This window comes from Zonotrichia leucophrys, chromosome 9 (genome assembly GCF_028769735.1).
Source record: "Zonotrichia leucophrys gambelii isolate GWCS_2022_RI chromosome 9, RI_Zleu_2.0, whole genome shotgun sequence".
In the NCBI taxonomy this organism is placed as follows: domain Eukaryota; kingdom Metazoa; phylum Chordata; class Aves; order Passeriformes; family Passerellidae; genus Zonotrichia; species Zonotrichia leucophrys.
The window spans coordinates 7960689-7973572 of NC_088179.1; the positions used below are offsets into that span (position 1 = coordinate 7960689).

At 43.2% G+C, this 12884-nt stretch overlaps 1 protein-coding gene across 1 annotated transcript in view; it reads right to left on the reverse strand.

Annotated features, from left to right (window-relative positions):
• Window positions 1-12884, reverse strand: part of EPHA4 (EPH receptor A4) — a 104627-nt gene that overhangs the window by 11555 nt on the left and 80188 nt on the right. Inside the window, exons 9-13 of the mRNA XM_064721609.1 lie at window positions 7942-8000; window positions 7069-7182; window positions 6702-6887; window positions 2770-2831; window positions 2038-2247 (exon numbers count right to left, since the gene is read on the reverse strand). Coding sequence (XP_064577679.1) covers window positions 2038-2247; window positions 2770-2831; window positions 6702-6887; window positions 7069-7182; window positions 7942-8000 — 631 coding nt within the window. The remainder of the gene's footprint in view (window positions 1-2037; window positions 2248-2769; window positions 2832-6701; window positions 6888-7068; window positions 7183-7941; window positions 8001-12884) is intronic.

Below are 12884 nucleotides of genomic sequence, written 5' to 3' on the forward strand. Positions count from 1 at the left end.
AAACTGGGAAGATTTATGAATACAGTGGTGTTTCCCATGGGCAATAGCCCAACTCCTACCAGAGATGTGAGAAGGCAAGCAAGCCTCTGGGCTCTCCCAGACCCTGGAGGACAAGTTCAACACCAAACCAGGGTACAAGGCTGCTTTTAATACCTGCTGGAGAAATCTGCCTCTTCTTATAATACGTTTTTTAAAACAAATAAAAACACTTGGCCATTTGATTTGGGCCACTGAGGTCCTACACTGTTTAAAAAGGAACTCACTCCATCCTGTTTATCTGATTTTTCCTTAGCTGAGTGATCCCAGGCCAGAGATTTCTCCTTTTGTTTATGCTAATATGCAAGGTGTTTTTAATTGAGCTTTTGGTTTCCTGCAGTTCCATCTGGGGAATGACTTAAGCTGAACAAATGTTTTTGGATTTTTTTTTTCATTTGCTTTTATGCTTCTTTGATTAAGTTTATTTTGGTAGTTTTTTTCCCAGCCATCTCCTAGATAGCTTTTATCCATAAGCGAGTGCAATGTGTGCATACTTAATAGTATATTGTTCTACTATATCTCTCAAGTGTTTAATATGGACTGGTTCCAAGCCAAGGCAAATCAAAAGGGGTCCTTCCCCTGGCTGCTTCAGCCCTTGCATCAGGCCCTTTGTGAGTCAAGTTGTGGCAATATGTGCCTTGGTGACTACAAGATGCTCTCTCTTTAATGAGTTACTAACAGGAGCAGAACACATCATTTTCTTTAAAAACGTTGCTTTAAAAAATTGCATTCAATCACAGCCTCTCTGGTTATGCAAAAGCTTTATTCCTCCTTTCAGACACAGATGCACTGACATTGTTTATACATGGTTGTCACTCTAAAAATTGTCAATAAGCTCTTTATATTTAGCTGCTTGAGCACAGTGGAGTTAATCCAAATATCCCTGATCCTTCATTACTGATACCAAATGAAGACAATGACTGTAAAGCAAATGTCATTGACTCTCTCTAGTTTACTCTGAGAGCCAACAATACCATATCTTCACATGCTAAATTCAAAGAGAAGCTTTTCAGTTATTTCTGTCTTGCTCTTGTGTGCTTGTCTAAACTCTGATTTCCCTGAACACAGATTTTCAAACCTCTGCTTCTGCTTCTTCCACTTGCCACCCTTATGAGTGAGAGAAATCAAGGCTGGCCAGCATTTAATGTTACAGGAGTCTATCCTTCCCTGTAATGAGCTGTGAATGCATTGAAGGATGAGTGTTGGGATTAAACAGCAAGATCTGAGTGCTGCAAACAAACTCAGCACTAGGGAGAACAGATGGAGAATGGCAGATATTTAAAAACGAAGAAAAGAAGCAATTAAAAAAGGAGACTTTATAAACCAAATTTTTCTCTTTAGGAGCATGTTGATATCAGAGGTATTGGTACAAAGGCTGGTAATGGCTGGGATGTTGTTTTGTGGCCAGAATACTTGCATTAGCCTTATTCCTTGTGCAGCATATTAAAATGGCTTTAGCAAAATTACCTAAGAGTGGGATGCTGAAATATAGATAAAATGAGAAAGAAACAAAGAATGGGAATGCAGGTCTAACACTTTTCCCAGTCCAAATAATTAGGTCAAATTTATGACTGGGTTTGTCATGGGCAAAAGTGGGTGCATCTTTTTAATTTTTTTGTGGGGTGTCTACACCTTCTGTATCAAACATGAGTATGAGCAGCCACGTGGAAACCCTGTTTGTAGATATCAGAAGGAGCAGAAGTCTAGGCCCTAATTTCTGGCACCAGATTCCTGTCACGTGCTGCATCATGATGAAGGAACAAGAGGAATACATGGGTCACATCCTCAGAAAGAAATACTGCTGTGGCCACTGCTGTAGCAGCTACAGCACATCAATTTATAGGAGCTGTGGAGCCTGGGCCAATGTTTACTTTTAGGCTGTGATTTAGGTTTTCACTTGTGACTGAGACTATTTTAAAACAAACCACTGACACCTCCCACACAGTCAGACAAAACCAACATGCAGGCACGACAACATGGCCATTTTCCTTCCCTCCTTACCCGTGTGGTGTAAGCTGCCTCAGGGTCATCCTCCAGCACGCGGGACATGCCGAAGTCAGAGACTTTGCAGACCAGGTTGCTGTTGACCAGGATGTTGCGAGCGGCGAGGTCGCGGTGCACGTAGCTCATGTCAGACAGGTACTTCATCCCCGAGCCAATGCCACGCAGCATCCCCACCAGCTGGATGACTGTGAACCTGCCATCGTTCTTCTGCATATGGGGAAAGGAGCAAAAGCACGGAGCATTAAGCTAAAAGCTACATTATTGCCACTGCTGAAATTGGCAAAGAGCAGAGCTGCGGATTCCCATCTTCTCTCCAATAAAATGCAATGTTATTTCCTCGCTCCCCTCACCAGGGTCTATAATTCACCAGTAAAGCAAAAACCCAGAGGTTCTGTCACAGCTTTCAGTGATGCAGTATTCTGTTTGCAATGAATCTGATTTTAATGAGTCTACATCACTGCAATGCTTTCAAAAATGGAGCAAGTCAGAACTGTTCACATTAAACATGGATTATTTAAAATCCTGCTATTTTAAAAATTAATTTATTTTATATTCTTCCACTTTATATTAATTCTGGTTTTCGATAAAAGCAACACCAGAAAACAGAATTTCCCAAGTACAAACATAATTTCTTTAAAACTGTGCAAATTTCAGTAAGAAAAAGAAAAAGAGAAAGAAAAAGATGTTTCCCAGTATAAAATCTCCTTAGCTTTTGAAGAAATCACCTACCCTGAGGAAGGCATCCAAGGAGCCATTCTCCATGTACTCAGTTATGATCATTACTGGCTTACCTAGAGTGTGCAGAAAGAAAAACACAATTCCTTGATGAACACCAATGTTAATGGGATAAAAATGGCTTGCACATGATTTTACTGCCAAGACACCTGGCTTACACAATCTAATTTAATTTGAAATGCACCAAGCTTATGCCTCAGCTGTGGGAAGCAAGAGATGAAATATTACAGGACAGAAACATTTAATGGGCCCATTTGGAAGGTTAACCCTTTGGTTGATTCATTGACAAGGTCTTTAACTAAAGTGGCTCCTGTTCCCTAAGGAATATGTGAATTGATAATTGAGAACTAAGAAACAAAGATCTGTCCAAACCTGACAAAAATCTTTAGTATTACATATTGTTTGCAGAGCAGAAAATGGAATTCGTGAATGCTTTGGTCTTTCTGTCTTTTTTGGAAGATCAATGCTTTAGGCAAGTTGGAAGCTGCCAGAAGCTACAAAGTATTCCAAGACAACTGGATTCAAGAATGAAAAATGCAGGCTGTTCCTTTCAACCTTCACTGTCCTGAACTTGTATTCTGTGTTTCTCTCGTTATTTATAAATGAGCCAAAGCCATTTGCCTCCTGAAGTCAGCCAGGGGCAAAATGATTCAGAGCCCAGTGTCACACAGGGGGCACAGAGCTCAGCAGCACCCAGCTCCCCATGCTGCAACAGGGGCCAAGCTGGGCAACCTGAGGAGAAATGCAATGTTACTGACAGGGGCGTGCTTTCTAGGCACTCTCCTGCCTAAAACAAACAAATAATGCTTGATGTTGCCTTTCAGAGTTTTATAAAGATCACACAGTGCTGAAACTGAGAACACTTAGGTGCATGCAAGGAACACTAATTATTTCATGGAGTTAAATCCTACTGATATTTGACATACAGGTATTTGTAGAAATAGGTCTGATAAGATCTCAAAAGAGCAATGGCAGAAGTACAGAAGTAACTCATCAAACGTTGAATGGTAAAAGCCCAGTCCCAAGATGAGCACTTTAAGGTGAGCACCTGACAATCAGTGCTGTCTGGAATAGCAAACCTTCTTCTCTCTTATGCTTTACCTACAGGAACTACAGGTTTTTTTCTAAATAAATGATAGTGTCCCAGAGAAACTCAGCTTTTACTTCTTGGAGCAGGTCTGAAGAAGGGAACATCATAGGGAAGGAAGGCTTCAAAGGCCAGGTCACCCAGACTGTAGATAGCTCAACTGCATCTTGGCATGAGAGGTATCAGAACTACTTAATTTTTCCTTGCTTCTGTCACCAGCAAGGATCTGCTCCAGAACAACCATCTCTAAAAATTACCCTACCGTGAAATGTTGCAGCATTTAACATTCCCCTAATAGTTTCTACCTCAGTGCATCTTTCACCAAGATTCTTTTCTCTTCATTTGTCAGGGATTTCTGGTTCTGAAGTAACCTTTTTTTAATTAGAAAACCATATGCTATAGGGACTGACTGTAGGAACATTTTACCACATTTCACTTAGGCCAACATCTATGTGCAGTACACAACTTATTTCACTCATCATTACTTATTTCACCTTTCCGGTCCCAACCTACCCTTTACAGGCCTTTTACTACTCCTGCTTTTACTTTCCTTCCCTGCTGGTATCCAAATTATTACTGGTTTGGTCCCAAGCAAGCCAGCACACCTGGGAAATGCCATTACTGAATGTTGCAGAGAAGCAATGGTATTGCATAAAGCAAACTGCTCTGGATGAAGGGCTGAGTGACCTTGGCTGAGCACATCCTTAAGTAAAAGGATGTGATTAAACATCATCCTCCCTCTAATTCACCTTTGAAAGCATTCTTTGCTAGAGAGAGGAAAAACTTCAACCAAATCTGCATATGGCACTGTTTCATTTATGCTTTGCAAGTGCGACGACCACCCTTCCACTGAACAAATAGAGCTAAATGAGTATTAATTAACCTTCTTCAATCAAAAGATACTATGTCAACGTAGAAGGGAAAAAAGGAAGACTCTTTCAGTGCATTAACATGTAATTTCATTACTCAGACACTTCTTTAGCAGGGGAGGGGGGATAGAGAGACGAGGGAGAAGTTACCATCAGCGAGTCAATTATTAAAGTACTTGACTAGCAGCCAATAATTTATTCATGGTTTTTTGCTGCCTCTCTCAACCCCCATCTATACCACTATTTATCTCACATTTTAATTTTCAGTTTATTAAATGCATCCATTTATCACAGCATTCAGCAAACCTATGGAGAAATGGAGATAAATGTGCTCTTAAGTGGCCCTGTTTCCCCAGGAGTGCAGCTGGCAGTAACGGAGCCGTGTTGCTGCTGGAGCATCACTTACTGGGAGCCAGGAACGGGGCACTGCCAGGTCACCCCGCCACCTCCTCCCTGGGTGAAAATTCCCAATCATTTTAATTCACTGACAACTGCATTATGCAAATGCCTACGGCCATTTTTAAGTGCTGGAGCTGCAGCAGCTCAGGGGCTTCCAGTGGGATTGCAACACAAAGATTCCCCTGTTGTCTTTCTTTTACTGAGGTGCTAAAAGAATCACTGTCTGAGGCAAACACTGTGGTCTGATCACATTCCCTTTGTTGTAACAATCACAGAGAGAGACACTCAGACCTTCCAAATTTAAACAGAGGTGAGTATGTTAATTTTAGTTTTGAGCGAGGCTCTCAGTAAAGGATGGCCAAAATTAGTCCAAACTGCTCTTTGCCTTTAAAAGCAAACTGCCACACACTGTATGAGCCATTTTCTACTGTTGAGAGAAGGCAGGCCAGGAGACAGCAACACAAATGAGCAGGGGTAAGATTTCCAGAAACAAAAGTGGCAGAATAAGTATCAGCTCTCACTGACATTCAAGAGGGACAGAGTTTTACAGTGGAACTGATGGTTTTGATAACCTTTTATGAGAGGTACTTTGTTCTTCTAGTGATATTTTACTTTTTAACTTTTCATCCATCTCAAATTTTAATTGCTTCCACTGTTAATACCCTGCATTCATATTCCTCAGGCTGCAGAAGGTGAGCTTCACAAAGTCCACTCTGACAGCAGCTCACAAGATCACTGCCTGCTTTCTATGCCACCCTGAGCATGAGCCCCAAGACCCAAAGAGTATTTTAGGATTAGCAATGAGAGCCAGGCTTTGCCACCATGCTACCCAGGGCAGCTGGGCACAGACAATACCGGCACCATGGAGTGGCACCTTGTCAGGTCACACCCAAGCACTGGTGTCCCACAGCTGCATTTGTAGCCCTAGCCTACAGACAACACCCAGCCAGCACTGTCACTCTCTAAAGCACAGTCAGGCTTAAAAAACCCCAAACAAAGCAAACAAAAAATCATCCAGGTAAATTCTGCAGAGTGAAATTAGCACACCTGTAAATCAGAGAAAACAAATAAGCAAGTTTCACACTAAAATAGCTTGCTTCGTTTCAAAGGCTTGCTCCTTACATCTGTGCTTTGTACTTCAAACATATGACTGTGTAGTTTTGTTTTGGTATTTTTCCCCCATCATTTTGAATTCTTCGCTCACCATCTGCTTTTGCCTATCCTGTAACAATCATCTCAGTCTAGCAAAGATGTGAAAGATGCCTGCTTGGCATAGCAAGAAGGGATAAAAAAAAGCCAACCCCTGCAGTATTAATTCCCTGTACAAAATCTTGTACAAGCTGCCTACAGATAGAATATCAGTTGAAACCGTAAACCCATTTATAGCTGACAACAAGATTAATGACTTGTCCTGCACTGATTTCCTCCTATTAGCTATCAGTGGATCTGTTCCATCTGTCATTTTACAGGAAAGAGGGTAAGAAGGAAAAAAAAAAAGCCAGCGCACACCATACAGACTTAATTTCTCAGTGACTTCTAAATTGGACTTGTCATGAAAATGACCTACTTACATTTAGTAACTACACCTTCCAAGTGGATGATATTGGGGTGGTCAAATTGTCCCATGATACTGGCCTCACTCAGAAAGTCTCTCCTTTGTTTATCAGTGTAACCAGCCTTTAGAGTCTTGATAGCAACACAGATCTCTCTTTTTCCTGGCACTTTGAGACGTCCACTGCACACTTCACCAAATTCCCCTTGAAGAAAAAGGCACAAGAATCCATGGTCAGGAGCCTGAAGCATGCACTTGTGTTGTCAAACTGTTATTTCAGTACATTTGGGAGAACTGTCATAAAAAAATCATAGGATCACACATTCCCTAAAATCAAATTTAAAAGTGTATTTACGGGAAAAGAATGCAAAAGTTCTGGCACTTACCCACACCAATAACTTTTTCAATCTTTATGCAGGAGGCATCAATTTCTTTGGCAAATTCCCTCACAGCTTGGTTTGGATCCTCATATGTAAAAGGATCCACATATGTTCTAACACCTGCAAGGCAGAAATGTTTTATTTGAAGTCACTGATCTACATGCTGCTGAACACAGAACATATGAGATTGAAGCCTTAATGATATACAACAGCAAAGAGAGTGTACAATAAAAATGTACTGTAAGCCAGGAATGACTGATAAGGAAGGAAGGACTTAAGTATTTTTCCCCCCCAGTACAATATTTTAAAGTGTAAACATTTAATATTTCCCATTATTGATGTAAGGAATGAGGCTTTTGCCAATTAATGAGCTTCACAAATCACTGCCATCACTAGCATAACCTGTCAGGGACCTGTGAGACTAAAACACTAAATCCCTTTTTCCTATGGGAGCCAGGAAATTCTGAGCTCGGGTCCTGGGTTTGGTGCGTGGAAGTAACAATAGGATTCAGTGCTGGAAAAAAGGCAGCAAAGTTCACACTGCCTTTCCTGCAGGATTGCCTCTGGCCCATTCAGAAACTGCTTTAGCAGAGTGCTGTGGGGAAAAACCTTGCCTAGAAATCAAGTGGCTAAGAACAGGTATCTTTCAATGACAAGGAACAATGGAAAAACTTGATAAACCCTTCTCTGTACCCTCCAAACATTTTACCCAGACACTTCTATTGTCCCTGTTACTAGAGTAAATAAACTTTGAAGCAGGAAGGGAAAACAGAAACTTGTTCTCCTCTAGAGGAATGCAATCCCTTATTTCCTGAGCACCAGAACATGAGCCATGTCTCACAACCCAAACCAAACCCCACAAGCACCAGCGCCTTTTACCTTGGTTCAGGTGCTTCTCCTCATCTGCCTCCTGCTTGGCCTTGCTGTACTTACTGCGCCTGTCGGGACAAAGCACAGCATGTGAGTGCAAAGGGGATCTTGCTCTGAACAAGCCCAGCTGTCCTGACCTGCCGAGACTCGAGCTGCTGGCACCTGCCACAGCCATGACACAACACACAGCCAGGGCAGCAGGATCCTCACACTCCCCTGCGTGTTACCGGCATCAACAGAGCATCAAAGGAAGCACAAATCTATTTGTATCTCAGCGCTTAAAGAAAGGGGAAAAAAAGTTTGTGCTTCAGCCACTTTTTCTTCAAACTTACTTTCGCAATTGAGGGCCCAAATTGCTTTTTATCCCTACCACACAGGGATTGAAATGCTACAACGGAGGTGTTTTGGTAGATTGACTTTCAAACATCATTAGGCAAATGCCAACATCAATACACTTATTTAACTGCAAATTTAAAACTGGAAACAAGTCTCTTAACACAGAAATCAGGATCTCAGCAGAAAAAAAAAGGAAGAACCACCAACCCTGACCATCAAAAATTAAGATCCCAAGGATTTTGCTTATTCTTTTAATCACTGCTTAATTGAAGGGGCTGAAGAACTCCTGATGGCAGAACTCCTCTACTGACTCTCTGAGCTGGAGGCAATAGCATAGCAGAGTATTTTAATTCTATAGATTACTACTTCTACACCTACACCTGTGATACTGTAATCTAGTTATGCATTTAATTAGTTCAGCTTTCAGCTTCAATGGACAAGGAGCGCTACAAAAAGCTGATAGAAGAAGTTAGTCCATTAGGGAGGATATTGAGGACTCTGCTCAGCCAAATGTGTAGGAATTTGAAGTTGCCCAGCATCCAGTGGTATGTAGATGCAGAGAAGTTATTTGGGCTTTTACCCACCCTTCCTTGAGTGTTCAGAACCAAGCACAGAGCAGACACTGATGGAGAGAAGGGTTTACTGTTGCTTAGTCTCAGTTTGCCTGTTCCCAGGAAATCCAAATTTCCCAGTCAGACCCAGGAGAGCTGACTGGCAAGAGGCTGAGGTGGAGAGAAGAGGGAAGGCAGAAGGAGAAACCGAGCCTGGAGAGCAGGAGGGGAGAGTGGCACTGCCAGCAATGTCCAGCTGCTGCCTCGAGTGGGGCAGGGGACAGCCAGGCCTGCCAGGGACACCAGGGTGACACTGGGTTAACTAACAGGCTGAAAATGGTGAATGAGAAGAGGAAAATGAGAGCAGGTACAACAAAAACCTGTAAGATGTGAGCTGAAAGGGGTCAAAAACCTCACAGGTAACAGGAAGAAAAGACACAACTGAGAGCCTCACTTTCAGCAAATCTCCCTGAGTCCTACCATACCTCTCCTGTCAGCAAAACCCCTCTGCCCCTCAGCAAGAAGCATCTCACATCCCACTCTGCAGCTGCCTGTGGGGAATGGCAGCTCCCACTGCTGCCAGCTGGGAGCCCATCCCCAGCCCTTCCCCTTGCAGCCCTCGGGCTGGGTCATACAGCACACTATGCCAAGAATAAAAAAATACAAATTAACCATCAAACAGAAGGAAAAAAGCCCTGTTTGACATGTGACAACAGCCAGATCTTTAAACCAAGGGTCACAGCTCCCAACATTGGCAGGACTTGTGTTCAGACAGGAAAAGCAGGTACACATCCAACCACAAACCAGTAGGAGCTTCTTCTTTTGACACACAAATGGCTTCAATCACAAAAAGAGAATTATTGAAACCCATATTGGATCCAAACATCTTCTTAAACAGTTTATTTGCCCCAGAACTTACAGCACTGGTATAACAGAGCTGAGTGAAATAATGGGATGATGTTCTGCCCCCAGCAACAGAACTAAGAAGGAAGAGAGAGCACAAATATCACCCAAGGCCAGGCCAGCTAAGGGGACTGCAGAGATGGTTTTGGGTATTGTACAACTTCTCTCAGAAAAAAGGAAAATAAAGGGAAAAAGAAGATTCTGCATTTTAATCAGGATCCTTCAAATCAATTTTATTAATGTTCAGGCACAGATGGGAAATACAAAATGCAAACAGACTTTGCATGAAAGCATTTTAAGTATGAAAAAAATTCTCTTTATCTTATTTTTAAAAAGTACAAGCACCCTCACGACAGATTAAAAAATAACCTTCCGCCACTAAAACTCAAAGGCAGCAAAAAGCAAAAGGAAACAAAGGGATTACTGTTCAAGCAATGTAATTGTAGCTTATTAAGTTTAAATAATACCTTCTAAACTAACTACCTACTTCCACCTCTCGGTGTGTCACCTGCTGACCTCTCCTGCCTGGCTTTGGGCAGGACACTGCTGTGTGCCATTGTCCTGGAGAGCAGCCCGGAGCCCCAGCCTCTGGGGCAGCTCACCTGAGGGGCAGAAGGGAGCCTTTGTCACGGATCCGAGCCCCCTAATTACGGGGATTTGGGCAGTGCTGATTAAGGACCGGCATTCAGGAAAAGAACACAGGAGCTTTCAGGAGCTGCAGGGGTCAGAGACAGGCAGAGCTACAGGTGGGGCTGGTGATGAAGAGGAGTTAACAGCGGGGAAATTAGCAGGCACTGAGGTGAAACAGCAGGACCTGGTTGCCAGGACCCTGCTCCCACCTCCTGTTCCCACACAAAGAGGGGATGGGGGGCTCCAGGCTGGCAGAGAACCTGCCCCAACACCACGGGGAAAAGGCGAGCAAATGTGCCAGCAGAGCAAAGATAAATCCATCTATCAGCTGGGAGAATTTCAGACAGAAACTTTGAGATGATCAGAGGATTTGGTCAGACCATCTTACTACACACAAACCCTTTTAGAAGGTGTCTCTCTGTTTTACACTTCCCCAAATCCTTTACAACTCATTTTGAGGTGCTGCAATTTCGCTCAGCATTCCTTCAGAGTGGGGTTTAGGAGCACCCACGCCCTGCCCTGCCCACTGCTCCATGGCTGTCCCCATCTAGACCTCGGGAAGTTTACAGGAACATTAGGCAGATTGCTTCTTGCATAGCAGGACAGAGCCAAACAGCCTGAGCTGCCTCAAGGCAAAGTCCTTGGACTAATTCTGCTGCAAAGATGAATTTTGGGATTTGAACAATGTCTTGAAAAAAGCATGAGGCTAAATTATCAGTAATAACCCAGCGCTCAAAAGCGGGCACCCACAGCATATGCCCTGCGCCCACACTGGCTCATGGATGCACAGAGGCCATGTCTGCAGGCCAAAGCACAGGCTTGATTGTACAAATATGACTTTCAGGTCATGGTTAGATTACAAAACCTTCTCATGGGGACTCTCTGGACAGAAAAGCTTATTCTCATCTGAAGTAATTTTGTAACAAAGTATAATTATTTTGCTATTAACTTCTGCTGGCATAGGAACATCGTGAAATATCCCCAAAGTCCACACCTCTAAATGACATTGTGATGGTGGTTAAAATCATTAGAGCAACAGTGAATGTTAAAGTAGATTCTGTTTATTGAGAGCTACTTCCAGCTACTGGAGAGCTGTGTATTAAGGGCTATTAATTAGCAAGGCACCATTAGTATGCACAGAGTAGTTTCACTGTCCTAGTATTTCATTCATCTTGCTCTGTCCTTCCCCTTCCATGGCCCCTCTGAGAGAGGCCAGGGCAGAGCCAGGGGACATCCCCGAGCCCATGGCCACCACGATGTTTTATCCCCACTGCCACCAGTGCCTGGACCAGGCAGAGCCAGGGGACATCCCTGAGCCCATGGCCACCAGGATGTTTTATCCCCACTGCCACCAGTGCCTGGAGTGGCTGTTGTCCCTGCTGCCACCTGCTCTGAGGTGCCTTTGTGTGCCTGCACAGCCTGGGCAGAGATCAGTGAGCAGACAGCCCTGGGCAGAGCTGTCTGAGCCCAGCAGGTCTGTCAGCACCTGGCTCCAGGCAGCCTCTCCTCTGACAGCTTTATGGCCGATCCTAACGAGAATCAATACGAGGGCAAGGGGTTGACAGTTCATTTTCTAAAGAGTGATCCATTGAGGGCCAATCACCAAGCAGTGTTTATCAGCCTTGGGAAGAGACATTTTTTTATGGGGGGAGAAGGGGAAGGAATCATCTCAAAGCAGCTCGACAGGCTCAATTCTCCAAGGTGGCGACTCATAATTAGAAATCCAATGTATCCTGCTATCAATCCTACCTTAAATAATAAAGTGATCAATAAAAGCAAGAGGAGATTAAGTCATCAAGCTCAGTGGTGCTTTTTTCTGTTGCAATGGCTTTTAATAAATCTGTCTCTCCACACCACATTTTCATATGTTCTGCTCTTCTTTCCTCTTGCCAGTATGGAGGCTTTGAGTTGAACACCCACAGAAAGTGATCACAATGCATGTCTACTTTCCAGATATTACAATCACAGTCACTTAACTGCTCCCCAGGACAATTTAAAGAGAGCAAATGAAGTGGAGTTTGAGTGCATTTACAGCTGATGCCATTAAACTGACCAACAGAGATTGACAAAATGTGCATCATTGAGATCCCAGGCTTCAGATGCAGTAATGATACAAGCAGTTTTATCTCAAAATTACACTGAAGCAAGATCATGCTGATCTTTTTAAATGAGATTGAACACAAAGATGAAGACAGAAACACTCACACTGTGTTTCTGCTACACTGTCCTCCCACTCACAGGATTATTCCTGATGCCTGGGTTGAATTTGGGAGAATGAACAAGCACTTGGTGAAGATTATGGTGCTGCATTGATGAAACACCCATCGATCCAGTTCTGCTGTGTTACTGCATCTGATGCTGAATGACTGTGGCTCCCATTTTACAGCCATACCCCTTCACAGAGGGAGGACTAGTACAGACTCACAGACTAGCACAAAAATCACCGGCATAGCACTCTGATGGCTTAGTTAACAAAACTGCCGTTGTTTATTCCTGTCTAACAGGAGTCAGTCCAAGAAAATCTACTGTACC